At 41.5% G+C, this 16,912-nt stretch overlaps 1 protein-coding gene across 1 annotated transcript; it reads left to right on the top strand.

Moving 5' to 3' along the window:
- Nucleotides 1-521: 521 nt before the first annotated feature.
- Nucleotides 522-16,572, top strand: LOC147321603 (uncharacterized). The gene is made up of 4 exons (XM_086305676.1): nt 522-724; nt 3,732-3,829; nt 4,657-5,856; nt 9,468-16,572. Exons 1-4 carry the CDS (start codon nt 685-687, stop codon nt 9,828-9,830), a joined length of 1,701 nt encoding a protein of 566 aa, XP_086161802.1. The 5' UTR covers nt 522-684; the 3' UTR covers nt 9,831-16,572.
- The last annotated feature ends 340 nt before the right edge of the window (nt 16,573-16,912 follow it).

Below are 16,912 nucleotides of genomic sequence, written 5' to 3'. Positions count from 1 at the left end.
CTGCATGAGAGCACAGTTATAACTGCATGCATGCTATTACATGTGTGGGATCGATTTCATTCAAACGCAACATAAAGTGAAGTAGCGTCACTTTTCACCTTATGGAAAATTTCGAGGTTTTCTTCGGAATTTTACCTCCACCTCCTGCCCCAGCCCCTTATTCATTCATTCATTCATTCATTCGTTTATTCGCTGGCCATAAACACCACTATACAATTATGAAAAGGTAAGGCGAGCCCAGTCTCTGGCTTTATCCTTCCAAATTTAATCTCGAAAACTTTGACAGTTTTTTTCCTCGTTTTTAATATGTATATATATATAAAAGTGTATATATATGAAGTAGTCATAACCCGCTATCATAAATAAATAAAGTTATTATATTTTTCACCGTCAGCTCGTTTGATTTATGTCTTGAACCTTCGGACAGGTAGAGGCTGCCTACTGTACTGGCTGAATTGTGCTCAGTACTGGAATCAGCTGTAACCGGATGTGAGTGTTTCTGTGACTTCCTGTTAGGCTGAAGGATCCTGGAAAGTGTCCGAGATTCCTGCAGCTGTGTGTCCGCCATAGACTGCAGGCCCTTCAAGCACACACGCAGTCTGCCCGCTCGTCTCCGCCGCTTTGAGACACACTTCATCCCGGCGGGTCTGATCTGAACACCGGGGAAAGTGCTGGAGCTTCATCATGGAGCTGGTCTCGGTTTATGGTCTGGGGTCTTCTAAAGGTAACCGAGCTGACGTTAGTCTGGATCCGGTGTGGCTTCAGTTCGGCTCCTTATCTCTTTCGCGGTGCTTCTTTCCTCGGTGCCTCCTGACAGTTTGACCCGACTAAGAGGAAACGAGCAGCCGAAGCACAGCAGCTGTTTTGTGGCTGGACTTAGCTTAGCCTGTTAGCAGAGGCTGAAGGTCATTGCTGACCGCTGGACTGAGTTACTGTGATAACCTGTTTCCAGCAGTCGTGCAACTCTCACACTGATCACCTCAGAGAGGCATCAGAGCTGCTGCTCACATCCAAACAAACACATCACTGACATACCCAGCTCACTGCTGCAGGACAAAGGTGTGTGTGTGTGTGTGTGTGTGTGTGTGTGTTACACTGTTTACAAGATTTAGTTTGTAATTGTAACAATCAGATTATGTAAGATGTATCGATCTGTTCAGTAATATATGGTAATGGTAAATGGCCTGTATTTGTATAGCGCTTTACTTAGTCCCTAAGGACCCCAAAGCGCTTTACACTACATTCAGTCATTATTTATTTATTAACCTTTATTTAACCAGGAAGATCCCATTGAGATTAAAAACCTCTTTTTCAAGGGAGACCTGGCCAAGATAGGCAGCAGCAGATGTCTCACAGTTACAGAAATTACTCAAACACAGGCAGCAACAACACACATGCAACAATAAGTGAAAGAATACAAATAAAATAAAAAATAAAATAAAAATAAAAGTCAGTTAAAATGACAATCAATCTAATTGAAACAGTTGCATGTTATGGACTCGGCCTCAAGGATTCGTAGCTTAGATTTATCTAAACTACCCATTCACACACAGGTTATGGCAAGCTACATTGTTTTATATGTGTATATATATATATATATATATATATATATATATATATATTCCCTTTGATGAACTCACACATTCAGAAACTGATCATTTAGTCACAAACATATACACCTCACACCTGGCAGTAAGGTAAATTACACACAGTTAACAGCCTGGTACGTCTCCATAGCTTTTGAAACTCCTGCATAATCCCAATCAGCAAGTGTTTCACTTAGGTGGTCATGATTGTGATATCCTGAGTGAATTTCAGCCGATGAAGAATACAGACATTAAATTCTTCTCCAGTGTTTCAGTGAAATGCAAACCAAGCCACACTGGATTTAAGGCCACCAGTTTCCCTAATCTTCATAAAGACTCAGGCTTCTCATAGTTTTTATAGTCGGGGTCACTGAGTCCATCTACAGTTGTTGTCTTTCATCAGTGATGCTTTTTGAAAGTACTGTGGCGTCAGTGTATGTGTTCTGTTTTAATGTGTGAGTTCTTACAGATCTGCACTGTTATGGTTAGAAAAATGGTTCATCAGCCTGTTGGAGAGCTGTGTGTGTCTGGGGTCACGCCCTCACCATTTCCTGCACAGACTTCAGAAAATGCCCGTCCTTGGTGTTGTACACCTGTGGTGGTGAAGCCATAATGGCTCTGTTGGCATCTTTGTATCACTGAAGAAGATGTTGGTATCTGTTTAATGTCATTATCCCAGGGAAATCCAGGCCTTGCTTTACTCTTCCAAACAATGCCTTAGTGCCTGGACATGTTGTGTTATGCCTTTTTTTTGGTGATAATATTCCCTTTTTTTTTCTTACCCCTAAAACAGTCTCTACTGATTCACACCGTCTTTGGGTAACATTTATGAATTTTTTGGAGGTTTTTCATATTTCATCAGGACAGGGCTGGACTGGTCTCTGGAGGCCCACCATCATCACTAATATGTATTTTTGTGTGTATGTGTATTGTGCATACACATGTTTCATTTTATTTGATTATTGATATAGAGTTAAAGTTTTAATCAGGTTGGTGCATGGTTCATGGCTAATGCTTGCTACAGCAGCCTCTTGTGAATGTGAGGGCTTTTGTTTGTTGTTGGTACTGCTGTTGACGGTGCAGCTGCAAACATGTCGGTTAATTTGATGCTTTTACTTCATTTAGTTTCATTTTCTCTCTTAGCTTTTCAGCTCCATCTTTTTTTTTTCTTTGTCCATCTATATCAAACACTTCTTCAACACTAGTCTCTGTTCTACAAGGTGCACCGCTCTACAGGGAAGGTAGGGTGACCGGTCACGTTCAGAAATTTGATTGGGCAATCCAGTGTCAGTAATCAAAAAGGAATCAATAGGCTACTGTCGGTGCTTGTAGGGCCGATGCACAGCAGGCTTTCAGGCCAGACTGTAGCGTGTATGATTATGACAAAGAAAAAAAAATAACATCCACCAATCGGCCCACGAGTGTGTCAGCCCACTGGTCAAAGGCTAGTGTGCTACGATACCAGTCCAGCCCCGATTCAGGATGTATGAAATGCATGTCGGATGCTAACTGGTGACTCAGACGTCTCCCAGTGTTTCAGAACTAAATCAAGTAAAACTAAAAGCAGAATTTCTTTTTCATTCAGAAGCAAAATTGACATATTCCTTAAGTTCATAAAGTTATTAGTTACTATAACTTAGGACTGGTTCTTAAATAGATCAGAAATATGTAATCTGAGTATTCAAAGCACTTTCAACAACATGTCTCACACATTAATACAAACACTGGAAGCATGAGGAGCAACTTGGGATTCAGTATTTTGCCAAAGGTTGTTGGTTCGAAAAAGCCAGGGATTGAACCAACAACCTTCCAATTAGCAGATAAGCTGATCTACGTCATGCTGATAAAGTGAAATAACATTAATCGAGCTGAGAACATGTCCCCTCTAACTTCTACTTTATATTTAACCTATCTCGTTCAGTGCCTGCTATTAGTTCAGATTTTATTTTTTGATGTTAGCGGTCTGCACTCACTCTTTTCCTGACTTTTAACTTCATGATCAAACCTGTTTGGGTTCATTTGAATGAGTCGTAACTGAATTAAACTGAGTTCAAACTGATTGTTGGCTTTAAATCGGGTTTCAGTCTCCTGTTTGGTTAGAAGTGAAAATCAAGGGTAGCCTAATAAAGATCTGTTTGATCTCAGGAAAAGACGAGTCTGACAGAGGAATGGAAGAAGAGGAGGAATCCGATAGAGAAGAAGAAGAGGAGTCTGACAGAGGAGGAATGGAAGAAGAGGAGGAGGTAAGAAAAGTTTCACAGTAACATTTTATTGTTTGAACTGTCTGCTCTTGCCCTTTAAAACATATCCTCAAATCAAAATTCAATAAAGGAAAACAAATCTGAATAAAAATGGTTTAATACCTGCAGACAAACGGTTCACCTTGGACAGGTCGCCAGTCTGTGGCAGGGTTTCTAATAATCTTATTCAACCCAGGACCCAGTGTGTTCCTCCTGGTGAACGTCAGTGCCCGGCCTTAGGTGGTGAGAGCATGCAGGCATTTCCTGGAGGATGAAGGAATTGATACGACTGACTGGCTCCAACAGAGCACATCTGGGACGTTATGTTTCGTTTATGTTGCACCTCAGACTGTGCAGGCGCTGATGCCATGGGCTAGATCTTGCAGGAGTTCCCCCGGGACACCGTCCATTATCTCATTAGGAGCCTGCCCCGACACTGTCAACCATGCATACAAGCACGTGTGGTCCGTACCAACTGCTGAGTACCATTCTGCATTGTCAGCAAAATGGACCAGCCTTCCACATCATTGTTTCACTTTGATTTCCAGGGTGTCTTTGAATTTAGTCCTTTGTAGGTTGATCATTTTTATTTCTATCAAATGATGTGGCATCCTTTCATTCTTAGCACATTACCCAGTCCCTGTCAGTGTCGATATGAGCAGGATTTTTTCCCCTTCGACATCTGATCTGTTTATTTATCTGAGAACTCCTAACACAACAGCAGATTCTTGAATTTATTTAAACTTCAGTAACTTAAAGACTTTGTAGTGTAAGTTTGCTCCATCTCTGCATTTCACTTACTGCCTGCTTTTTGTTTTTGTTTACTGCAGGAGGAAAAAGATGAAGATGGGTCAAAACCTGACTCCTATCAGGAAGCTGACAAGTCCTTCACAGCAACAGGAAGTGGAGATAAATCTCACAGATGTGACGTGTGTGGAAAAACCTTTGCTCGGATCGGGCATTTTAAAACACATCAGCTGATCCACACGGGAGTTAAGCAGTTCATATGTGAGCAGTGTGGAAAGTCTTTCACTCGAATGGGTCAGTTAAAAGCACATCAGGTGATCCACACGGGTATTAAACTGTTCAGCTGCGACCTGTGTGACAAGTCTTTTTATCGAATGGACAACTTAAAAGCACATCGACTTCTCCACAGTGGGCTGAAACCATACAAGTGTGATGAGTGTGGGAAGAATTTTCCCACCACAAAACATCTCAGGACCCACAAATACATCCACACAGAAGTTAGGCCATTCAGCTGTGATCAGTGTGGAAAGGCTTTTAAATTCATGGGGGAGCTAAAAAGACACCATCTCATCCACACGGGGGTTAAAGCATTCAGCTGTGATGCGTGTGGGAAGGCCTTTACCCGGATGGGCGAGTTAAAAGCTCATAAACTGATCCACACTGGAATCAAACTCTTCAGATGTGACCTGTGTGGAAAGTCTTTTATCCGGTTGGATCACTTAAAAACTCATCAGCTGATCCACACTGGAGTTAAGCTGTTCAGCTGTGACTTGTGTGGGAAGTCTTTTACTCGAATGGACAACTTAAAGACACATCAGCTCACTCACAGCGGACTTAAACCCTACAGGTGTGATCAGTGTGGGAAGGATTTCACTTGTAAGGGGAACCTGGTTACCCATCAGCGCACCCACTCTGGAAGTAAACCATATAACTGTGACTTCTGTGGAAAAGCTTTCAGCCTGCAAAAGACCCTAAGAACACACCAACGCATGCACACCGGGGAGGACGTGTACTGCTGTGAGCAGTGTGGGAAACCGTTTGTGCAGTACTCCCACTTAAAAGCCCACGAAATTACCCATACTGGAGATAGACCACACCGCTGTGACGAGTGTGGGAAAGCCTACAGACGCATTAGTGATCTGAGAGTCCACCAGAGAAACCACACTGGGGAGAGACCATACAAGTGTGACCAGTGTGAAAAGACGTTTAAGTCTTCGGATGTCCTAAAACGACACCAACAGATCCACACCAGGGAGAGGCCGTTCAAGTGCAGTCAGTGTAAGGTAAGTTTAGTTAGTGCAGTTTCAATTTGGGAATGTTCAAAACAAGAAAGTAATTAGATCTAAATAACTCAGAACACAGCCATTATTGCCTAAATAATGTGAGTACACCTCTAAGTGAAAATGTCCAAATTGTGCCCAATTACCCTTTTCCCTCCCTGGTGTCATGTGACACATTAGCTTTAAAAGGTATCAGGTGCAATTGAAAACAGGTGTTTGAATTTCATGTTATTGCTTTCATACTCTCTCATACTGGTCACTGGAAGTTTAACATGCCACATCATAGGAAAGTATTCTCTGAGGATATAAAAAAAATAATTATTACCCTACATAAAGATGGGCTAGGCCAGTGGTTCTAAAACTTTTCAGAATGAGTACCACCTCATAAAATATATGGCTCCTAAAGTACCACCAAAGTTACATTACATTAGTATAAGCATTTACCGTGTTTTAGACTTTGAAACAAAGTTGATGTCAACAGTAATACCAGCTGCCTCAAACACAATGGTGGTGTGCACTTCAGCATCGTTATTACTGTGAACTGAAATTTACTCAGCTTTAATCTTTGAACAGATATTGATGCTGGAGTTTTAGGTGTTTTGCTGAAAATCATAGTAACATAGTTTGTACTAGAGATGGACCGGTCGGATATTACATATTGGTATCGGTCCGATACTGATCTAAATTACTGAATTACTAAATTACTAAAATTGTAATCTCATCCATTAAATATCACAAAAGCACTTCACAAAACTTGCAACATAGCGTAAGTCAGCTCATAACCGTAGCACGTCGGAGCAGCATGCGTTATGTGATAGAGCGGCTGTGGCATGTGAGACCTTTTGGTGGTCTGGTGGAGCATTTGGAGCCTCGCTACAAGGCATTTCATCTCCGAGAAAGTTGTAAGTTCATCTCTGAATGTTTGTAAAGTACGTTAAGCTTAACAACCGATATATGGAGCGACTGCCTCTTCTTCTCTCCCCCTCCCTCTCCTGTTGCTACTTCAATCATGAAACTGATTAATGATCAGCTGATCAGCTTTTCTGTCGCGAGTCCGTTTCTCTTCTTTGTTTGCTTTTTTGGCCCACTTTGTGCCAGAAAGAGGAAACCAGTGGCTGAATAACAGCAGCACGTTTAAGCTTGATAAGCTGTTGTTAGAATTTATTAGTTTCTACACCAGGATCCTTTTCCATGTAGCTGACAGCTGGCAACTGTGCAGGGGCGGGTCTAGCAAAGTTTTGTTGGGGGGCAGGTAATAATAATAATAATAATAGTTAAAATAATAATGGATTGCATTTATATAGCGCTTTTCAAGACCCTCAAAGCGCTTTACAATTCCACTATTCATTCACTTTCACATTCACGCACTGGTGGAAGCAGCTACAGTTGTAGCCACAGCTGCCCTGGGGCAGACTGACAGAAGCGAGGCTGTCAGTCTGCCCCATGATCCAGTAAGGACATCTCCTGGTTTCATCTTCATGTTTCCCTCTCACCACATATCCAAACCATCCTGACCAGCAGCTTTACAGCTGTGGCTCCAGCAAACATCAGCTGATACTAGAAATTAATATTAAATAAATTCTAACAACAGCTGATCAAGCTTAAACGTGCTGCTGTTGTTTAGCGCGACATCCGCTGGTTTCCCCGTTCTGGCACAAAGTGGGCGATAAACAAACAAGAGAGAAAAGCCGATCAGCTGATCATTGATCAGTTTCACGATTGAAGTAGAAACAGGAGAGGGAGGGGAGAGAATGAGAGGAGAAGAGGCAGCTGTGCAGCAAAGACACAGAATAACTCCAGCTTTGTGTCTTTTTCATTGTAGCTGAAGTCCGGGACAAAATGTTCCTTTTCACCTCAATAAGAAACGCGTAATATTTTCTCTGAATACGAGACGATTACGTTTTTTACGGGACGGTTGGAAACTCTAATAACTAAACCTTATAAATAAAATAAGATAAAACAAGTTCAACATCTGTAACATCATAGCACCCGCCCAGCAGTATATAAACTCTGTCATGCTAGCTAGTACGCAGTATGAGTTATTGTAACTGACTGTAAAAAGTCAGCACAACGAAAATAAACTCCACCTAAACTTGGTTTATATCTGACCAGATAGACTGCAGGTCATAACTTCTTACTTGAAGTTCAGTTCACCGCCTCGGGTCTCTGCTCCTCCTGTCTTTCCGTCATCCACCTGCCAGCGTGTTGCACCTGCTGGCCTCCACCACTTGCTAATGTTATTGAATCTGTGGAAGCTCCGCAATAGCCACCACCAAACAACTGAGTTATTTTTACACATCTCCCAGCATCTGGCCAATCCACCACCTTTCAGTGTTTATACCGTCATGGGAAAAAACGGAAAAAAAACCCAAAACAAAACCCATCGGCCCATAAAAACGAAAAATCACCATCTGCCCACCAGGCAAATGCCCGGTATGCCCGATGGCCAGTCCAGCTATGCACCAAACCCAATATTATAAAAACCCCAAAACCCAAGCACAAAAAGATTCACCACACTCTCTTAACCCGTGATCTCTCCCGGAACCTTTAAATGGTGTCTGGACCCCCGGGAAACATTTGCCCAAACATCTTGAAGAGGACACAAGCAAGAAAGGTGAGTAATCATTATCTTACAAACACTTTTTTGCACCACTTTTATTCTTAGATTTCCCCCACACACATTTGCATTAGTTTTCCTTACTGGTAAACCTTAATCACAATCTTAATCATCATTCTTTTTTCCTCACAGACAACCACCACATTGCTTGATGAGGAGCAGCTGTGCAATATCTGAAACAAGGCTACAAACTCGTTTTAAAATTCTCAATAAATATTCAATAAATAATTAAACTTCTTGTGTGCAAATGTGTTACTGTGCAAATCCATGCTTAAAGTGCAATGCTAAATAAAGTACTTGATAAGGTGCTTTTAATAAAGTGAAAAGTGTGCTCTAAAGTGCTATACAGATAATATAAATAAATGTAGTAAGGGAGTCCTCTTCCGTACACGGTAAGTGTTTTGTTTTTTTAAAACTTGAGTATAAACTCATACAAGCAAGATATTGTTCTGTTAATTATAAAATGAACTGTACTATATATATATATAAAAATACTATATCGGTATCGGCAGATATCCAAATTTATGATATCGGTATCGGACATAAAAAAGTGGCATCGTGCCATCTCCAATTTGTATATTATATTTTCTGAATTGATTATCATCCCCTTGTCACCCTTGGAAACAAACTTTCACAGTTGACTCTGATTTGAAAGAGAGTTTAAGGCAGCAGCACTAGTCACCATTTTCCACATGTAGTTTCTTGTGCTATTTGTAGTTTTTCCTGTGGTGTTGGACTTCCTTTTTCCTTTGGCATGTAGGACAGAAGAACACTTGTAGCGCTATACTGCCCCCTTCAGTTCTGAACATCCAGAAACAATACCATCACATTTTCAGAATTTTGGGATCCAATAGTATCATAAGTATTGGTTCTGGTGACATGTCCAAGTACATCTATCAGTCACATAAAAACACTCAAACAAATATCAGTGGGTGTCTTGTGGCAGAAGTGATCTTTATTAATTCCCAGACTTACACAGTCTTTGTCTCACACACAGAGCAGTGACGGTGGACCCAGTGCTGAGCCCTGTCAGCACTACACCATCGTTAAACCGTACCAGTGTGACCAGTGTGGAAAATCCTTCAGCAGCCAAAGAACCCTACAGAGACACCAGCGTATGCACACTGGGCACAAACTGAACTACTGCAAAGAATGTGGCAGAGGCTTTCCCACACCGAGTGCATTAAAACGCCACGAACTCCTCCACAGGACTAAAAAGCACGTCTGTGACCAGTGTGGGACGTCATTCACGTTTGCCAAAGGCCTGCGACAACATAAACTAGCCCACGTTGAGGAAAGCATTCATATCCAGACACTGGAAGAAAAGCTTCTCGTACTCACGTCATCGTACACATCGTGAACACAGCTGTGCTGAAGACACCAGTAATCACAGCGTGGGAAGAGTTTCATAATCACTAATGCACTGTTTCACCGCGTGCAGCAATAATAAACTTCACAGGGCTTTAGACTCATTTTTTTGCCACGATTGCACTGGTGGCACCTTGTCTTAGGCGCACCCAAATTTTTCAACTGCATTGCTTAAAACAGGGGTGTCAAACTCAAATACACAGTGGGCCAAAATTCAAAACTGGAACAAAGTCACGGGCTAACGTTAATATTTATTGAAATATATTTATTCCTCCAGATAAAAGAATGAATCTTTTGGACTCAAACACATTTTTCTGAAAAACTGAATATGGAACAAGCAAAGCTTAATACTAAACAATATATATATTAGCTGTATAATACCAGTAGGCCAGCTCTAATAGTAATTTGGTATGGCTTCGCGGGCCAAATGTAATTAGGCTGCGGGCCAGAGTTTGAGACCTGTGGCTTAAAACCACAGTTTTACATGTGCACTTTTTTGGGGGGGAAATTGCTGTCCATACAGACAATATTAACTTGTAAATGATTAACTAACAATCTTGTCAACACACAGTTCTTTAGTCAGAGCACAGTTATACAAGAAAGACGAGTTAATGATAAACTGCCTGTGCTTAAAGTCCTTTGGATGACCTGTTTGCTGCTGCCTGCCGCTGAAAGGCAGTGAGGAGAGGGGGACTTGGGCAGTGCATTTATCGCAGCATATAATGTGTTTTCTTGATACGCTGTGCTTTTTCAGAAAGCTGATTCTGATGCGTCGGGTCTGCTCTATGTTTACTTCTTTGCGTGGAATCCGTTTACCTGCTCTCAATTGCTGTTTGGTGGTTGTTGAAATAGTTTTGTGATCTTTAACCTGATATTCTGGCATTTCTGGCAAAATACTTTTACATTCATAAGTTGATTCAGGATTTAATGAATCGATATCGCTTCAGTCAAGCTACTCACCTCTCTCTAACCACCTGCACTTTCAAATGTACACACGAAGGATTACGGGAATATCTGGACTGCGGGCAATCTGAGATGTCCCGCCCCTGGCTATCTCTGATTGGTTTAGACCACAATAGAGGCATAATGTGTGTCAGTTGTTGACCACAGGGAGACTTTCAGAGTTGCGGAGAATTTTTTTTTTTTTTTTTTTTTACTCGAAAAGTTGGTCGCACCGGTGAAACCTAGGATTTTTTTTGTTGCACCATTGAAAAATTTGGTCACATTTGCGACAAAATTTGTCGCACTCTAGAGCCCTGCTTCATTATCTTCTCTATGCAAACATCAGCGTGATCATGCAGAGCAGAAGATCATTTCCAATCATCTGCAAGAACACAGGACGACACACAGTGCATCTGAAACAACAGGAAGACCTCGTCTGGTTCCCCAAACAAAGCAGGGATCAGGTTTCACACAATTCAAAATTAATTTCCTGTGATTTGTTTCAGACAAACAAATCTGCTCTGCGATCTGTTGAAGCTGCTTCTGGAGCTATATATCTCTCTCTCTATATATATATATATCTTTAATGTAAATCTTTGTACGTATTATTATAATTTTGGTTTTCTGTCTTATGTATATTACAGTGGCAAATGCTACATATACACATTAGGGCTGCCACAAACGATTATTTTGATAGTCGACTAGTCACCGATTATTTTTGCGATTAGTCGACTAATCAGATCATCATCCATTGGACGTACAGCGTACAGCTTATTGCACCAGCAGCATCTGGTCTTATATAACTATCATTAGCTTACAGCTTGAAGTGTTTGTGCTAACTAAAAATAAAGACAAGATGGTAGTTTATTAATTTTTAATGAAATTTGCAGATTGTTTTGGTGAAGTTTAATAAACTCCTTGCTTTCTAAAATATAACAGGACACCGGAGTATATTCTCCAGCGTCTCACACTTCTGATAATCAGCTGTCTGCTTGACAGTTTTAGCTGTGCAAAAACTATAACTTTAATCTCAGCCAAACCGATTTACTCAGGAACAAATAAAATACTAAAAAAAAAAGCCAAACAACAACATTTTTAAGTTATCTAAGTGACTTATATATATGTTTAACCTGACTAGCGAAAGACGGCGGTGGGTTTGAAAACGATTTGCCGGGAGTCCGGTGTTCTCACGGCTCTAGTTAGCCTAGCCCCCGGCTAGCTAACGAGCTAGTGGGTAACAGACGTCTCCGAAAACGTCGGAGCGCTTTTGAAAATATGTGGTGTCTTGATAAACTGAGCAGATATTTGAGGTTTACACAGCTACATTCTCGCCTGAAAATATGTTAAACGTTTATTTTGTGACCCAGAAAGAATAATAAGAGTAACATTAAAACTAACTAGCTGCCGCCATTGTTGACAGCTGCGCTATGAATTCTGGGACACAGCTTCTTCTTCTTCTTCGGGGTTTAACGGCAGCTGGCATCCTTGTACATGCAGTGCTGCCATCTTCTGTTTCAGTACGTTATTACAAATCCTACTACTCATTTCTGCGTCCTTTGTGATCTTACAAAGCTTCAAACGATGCGTCGACTATTAAATCAGTCGTCGACGATTTTAATAGTCGACATAATCGTGACTAGTCGACTAATCGTGGCAGCCCTAATACACATACTCCCTGTGAGCCAAAGGTTCAGACTTTAAACACACACAAGCTGAGTCTGTTCATCTGGCCGGGCATTTTCAGTGGGAGAAATGTTTCATCACTCATCCAAGTGATTTCTTCAGTCTGAAAACACTACGTCCAGATCTGCAGAATCAACTTCATGGGATTTTCTACCTGGATGATTGAGCATGCATCAGGACACATCTCAACCAGCCAATCATAAGAAAGCTGACTTAAATGGGGAGGAGTAAAAACAGAGCAGAACACTACAGAAGTAATATGTGTGAAAAGAAATCTATGAGAGATCGTTATGATGCCAAAGAAGCCCAAACAGCCAGACCAGGAAACAATCATGACGTCACGCTGACACGTTCATAGATTTAAAATCAGAAAGCAGCAATAATGATAATGATAGACAGCAATAATAAAGCTGGTGACACTTTTCTCATGTCTGAATTCAGATCAAAAATACATTCTGTAAATGATGGCTGGAGTGTTTCTCCAGGTGAAGCTGAAAGTCCTGATCCAGCAGCTTCAGGGCTGATGATGGTTTATGATGAGTTTTCTGTGAGGAAGATTATTCAACTTGCTTTCAAATTTCAATGCAAGGAAACTTTAGAAATGCTACAGATTATTTGCATTTTATTGTTTTTTTTCTGCACATCTATGAACCAATAAGCTTGTTTTTTTTTTACTACAGACATGTCTGCTGGGTGTGTACAGCTTATGTCACCATCACTTGTGATTCCTGCTAAATGTGTTGTTCGAGTGTTGGTCGAGTCAGTGTGATGCGCATCACTTTGGACGATGGTTTGTCATATTTTTGTTAGTTTAGATGATGTAGCAGGATGGCGGGAGGTGTAAAAGTGTTGTCACACTGTTATAAATTATAGTAATAAGCTCACATTTGTGATGTTTAAATCCTGATGATCAACTTTTTGGTTTTTGAGCTGGAGACTTGGAAGGTTGAGGGTTCTTTTAAATATAAAGGAAGTATACAAATAAATGTCATTTCATTACATAAGGCAGTAACCTCTCCCAGCTTCCATCTAAAACGAGGAGCGCTGGGTTCAGACGACATCATTATAACCAATGAGGACGACTCTCACGCAAGTGTCACAAAGGATAAAAATTAGTGCTGCACCTGAGAGGCTTCACAGCTTTCTAGCAGATGGACTAGTTTGTTGGAGTTTATTTTTGCACAGGGATTTCACTTCAGTTAGGCCTACCTGTGCAGGGCGCTCATCCAGCTGTTGAGGGGTTTTTTTTCTCCTGCTCTGCTGCGCACAGCTGGAAACACTGTGAAAGTCGACCTTGAAACGGAGCAGGCGGGAAGCGTCCTACATGCAGCTTCAGACACTTCAATAAAGCTTCACTCCTCATCTTAATTATGAAGACACCTCTTCAGCATCTTTAGTTTAAAAAAAAGTCTCTTTAAAGAAAAAATATAATTGATGTTGGAGTGTGTTTATAATATTTACTTCCCTCTACATTTCTGAAACACACCTACTTTGCCTTGTTCTGTAACTTTGATGGGAAAGGTGCAACCTAAAGTTATGTTAGGGTCCTTCTTGGACTCTTGAGAGTTCTTCCCCTGAAATGGGACACAGTTTCATTCATTTCCCTCAAATTGCATGGCTTTTAGCCTCATGTCTATCATGAAAAGAGCAAGATTACAGTACATGTCATTTTCCCAGAACTTGCTGGTTAACTCACCCTCAAAGTTGTGACTCAGAGGTGCTAATTCTCATCTCTGCAGAAGTCATAGGTCATTATTTGATGAAGCCAGGAGGACCTCATCATCCACTAGAATCAAAGAACTGATCCTGAGACCACTGAAGTGTGCTGCCCCTGCACCTTTGCTCCACATTAGTGCTGTCAGCGTTAATCTCGTTAAAATGACATTAACGCCATAACTGCATCAACGCAGAAAATTTCTGTTAACAAGCTAACCGCACTAATGTGTCGACACCTTGCAGCCCCACGCCGCATTGCCGCATTAATGCAGTTATGGCGTTAACATAATTTTAACGACATTAACACTGCCAACACTACTCCACATACAAATTCTGTCCACGATCAGTGGACAAAGGGCTGAGCAAGCATTGACTGAAAGTGTCAGTGCTTGTTTGCCATTTTTGCAAACAATTCCTTTATCGATTCCAGTCGCCCCGAATGACGTCACCACGTTGCGGAGCTCAATTTACCTGGCAGGAAACACGGCGGCTCAAACGCTCAAAAGTTTGGTTATACTTTACGAGAACGGATGACAACAGGGCAACTTGCAATACTTGCAAAGTAGATATTTAATTTAGAAATAGGAGGAAACACTACGAATATGCAAAAGCATTTGCTCACAAAACACGCGATGACCTTAAATGAATGTCGTGTTTTAAATTCCGCTCAAATTATTGCCAGGTAAACCTCCATCTGTGCCACTGAAAACAGTTCATCTGACTTTGATTGCAAACATGTTTCCATTTGTCACTTCGGTCTTTACTCTAACATACAGAAAGATCGAGAAAGAACTGGAAAATTAATCAACTGAGCGGAAATGTGTACGTGTGGTCACATTCATCAGCAGATGGTTTGTTTGCTTTATTTGTATTTGTAGCATTCAGCAGCTCATCCATCTTAAAATGTAAAACTTTCCATGACAGACAACAGAAACATTCCAAACAGTGGAAAGATGAATTGTGCATCAGTCAGTTGGATTGCATGATCAAGAGACACAACATTACACTTACTTAATAACGTGATAACTTTTTTTTATTGGGTGATGCCACTGTAGCTACATCTGTCTCATATATACAGTCTATCACAGAATTAACTTTTATAAAAAAGCTCAGCAACATGGTGTCATGTACTGATATGGCTATGTCTTAATGTGATGACTTTTGAACCGGATGTTGTTGTCCGGAAGGAGGCCCCGTTAAGTGGCTAGTTGTCAGATCGACTGTATTGAATAAAGCAAGAGAAAGACCGTGCTTTATGCCCTGATTTAATTCAGGGTGCCCTGCCTAATTCAGTAATAAGGCGGGCACACAACAATGACGACAAGGATGACAGGGACCTGGATTTGTTTTTGTGAGAAGCAGACCCGGCGGCGGCATGGTGTTAGTGAAAACTTCGCTACGTGGTCTAACATGTAAAAGTCGGGCATTCAACCGTTCGCCTGCTACACTGACCCAGCTACACTCGGACCAAGATGGACGCGGTGGTTAACATCCTTCGAGTTGTTTGCTGATGGGAAAGGTCTTATTTTGACGGATAATGCTACAGATGTGGTCAGACAGCGGAGACGCGCTCTTCTACTGCACTTGGCCGGGCAGGACGTCTTCTCCACTCTACCACAGACGGGAGAGGCGAAGGACTACACCGCGGCGGTGACGGCGCTCAACACTTATTTTGTTCCTCAAGTGAATTTTGCATATGCACGCCAAACTTTCCACAAATTGTCCCAAACACCAGGTGAGACTGTGCAACAATTTTGTACATGTTTAAGGCGAGCTGCAAAGGACTGTGACTTTCAAGCTGACAATGATAACCAGATACGGGACGCTATTCTGAGTAAATGGCTTAACCAAACTTAACTTACAAATACTATCAGGCTGATCCTGTCACGATTTGTTCCCCCAGTTCACATCACGGACAAACAGTATCCCACAGCTGTTCATGTTTTTAAACCCATTAAACTCCACAGCAGGTCCCAAAGTCAAATGATCACTGCAGTATTACTGAGAGCTGAAAAACTGTCTAAATTCTTTCATCTATAATAAAATGATCCGTGTGGCTTCTCTACCAGGTGTAACAATTAAGTTTAACATCCAGGCATCCATGAAAATGGAATTTATGACATTAGAGAGTTAGCTCACTAGCTTCCATCTAAGCATGTTCTCACTGAGGGATTTATGACACAAATTAAAACGTACAGCTCTGCTATCACTTCCAACATAAATGAAGACAGGAAAGTAAAAAGCAGTGACGTTTGTAGGGTTACTGAAGTTGGGCTAGCTGGTAAGATGTGCTACGTGAGCGCTAACGCGACAAAGCTATGTTAGCATAACATAAACAATAAAGCTGGAGGACGTTTTTCTACTCAATGAAAGTTAACGTAAGTGTTCCCAATGGTTGGGGGGAAATGCAATGGCATGGCAGGATACTGTAAATAGACAAAACGTCAGTCAGGAGAACCACAGATATAATCTGTCTGTGAAGGTTCTCAGTCATCCAGGTCATTGTAGTCATCTGACCTCAGGAATTCGCACAATAAGGTGGGGTCAGATGGCCCAGGATGTGAGGTCACATCCTGGGCCATCTGATCTCAGGAATTCGCATGATAAGGTGGGGCCAGGTTTCACAATGAGCTCACCCGAAACTCTGGCTGATTGGGACCCACACCCAGTTTCACACCTTGGCTCAGGCGATTAGAGGATCATCAGGGGGTCCTTTTGTCCCTGTGTGGGGGG

This window comes from Aulonocara sp. 'chitande type north' Nkhata Bay, linkage group LG9, assembly GCF_057382095.1.
Source record: "Aulonocara sp. 'chitande type north' Nkhata Bay isolate Kocher_YH1m ecotype deep benthic linkage group LG9, A_spYH_male_GT1.1, whole genome shotgun sequence".
Classification (NCBI taxonomy): Eukaryota; Metazoa; Chordata; class Actinopteri; order Cichliformes; family Cichlidae; genus Aulonocara; species Aulonocara sp. 'chitande type north' Nkhata Bay.
Note: the sequence above shows the minus strand (reverse complement) of the source record. Positions and strands in the feature narration are given on the sequence as shown.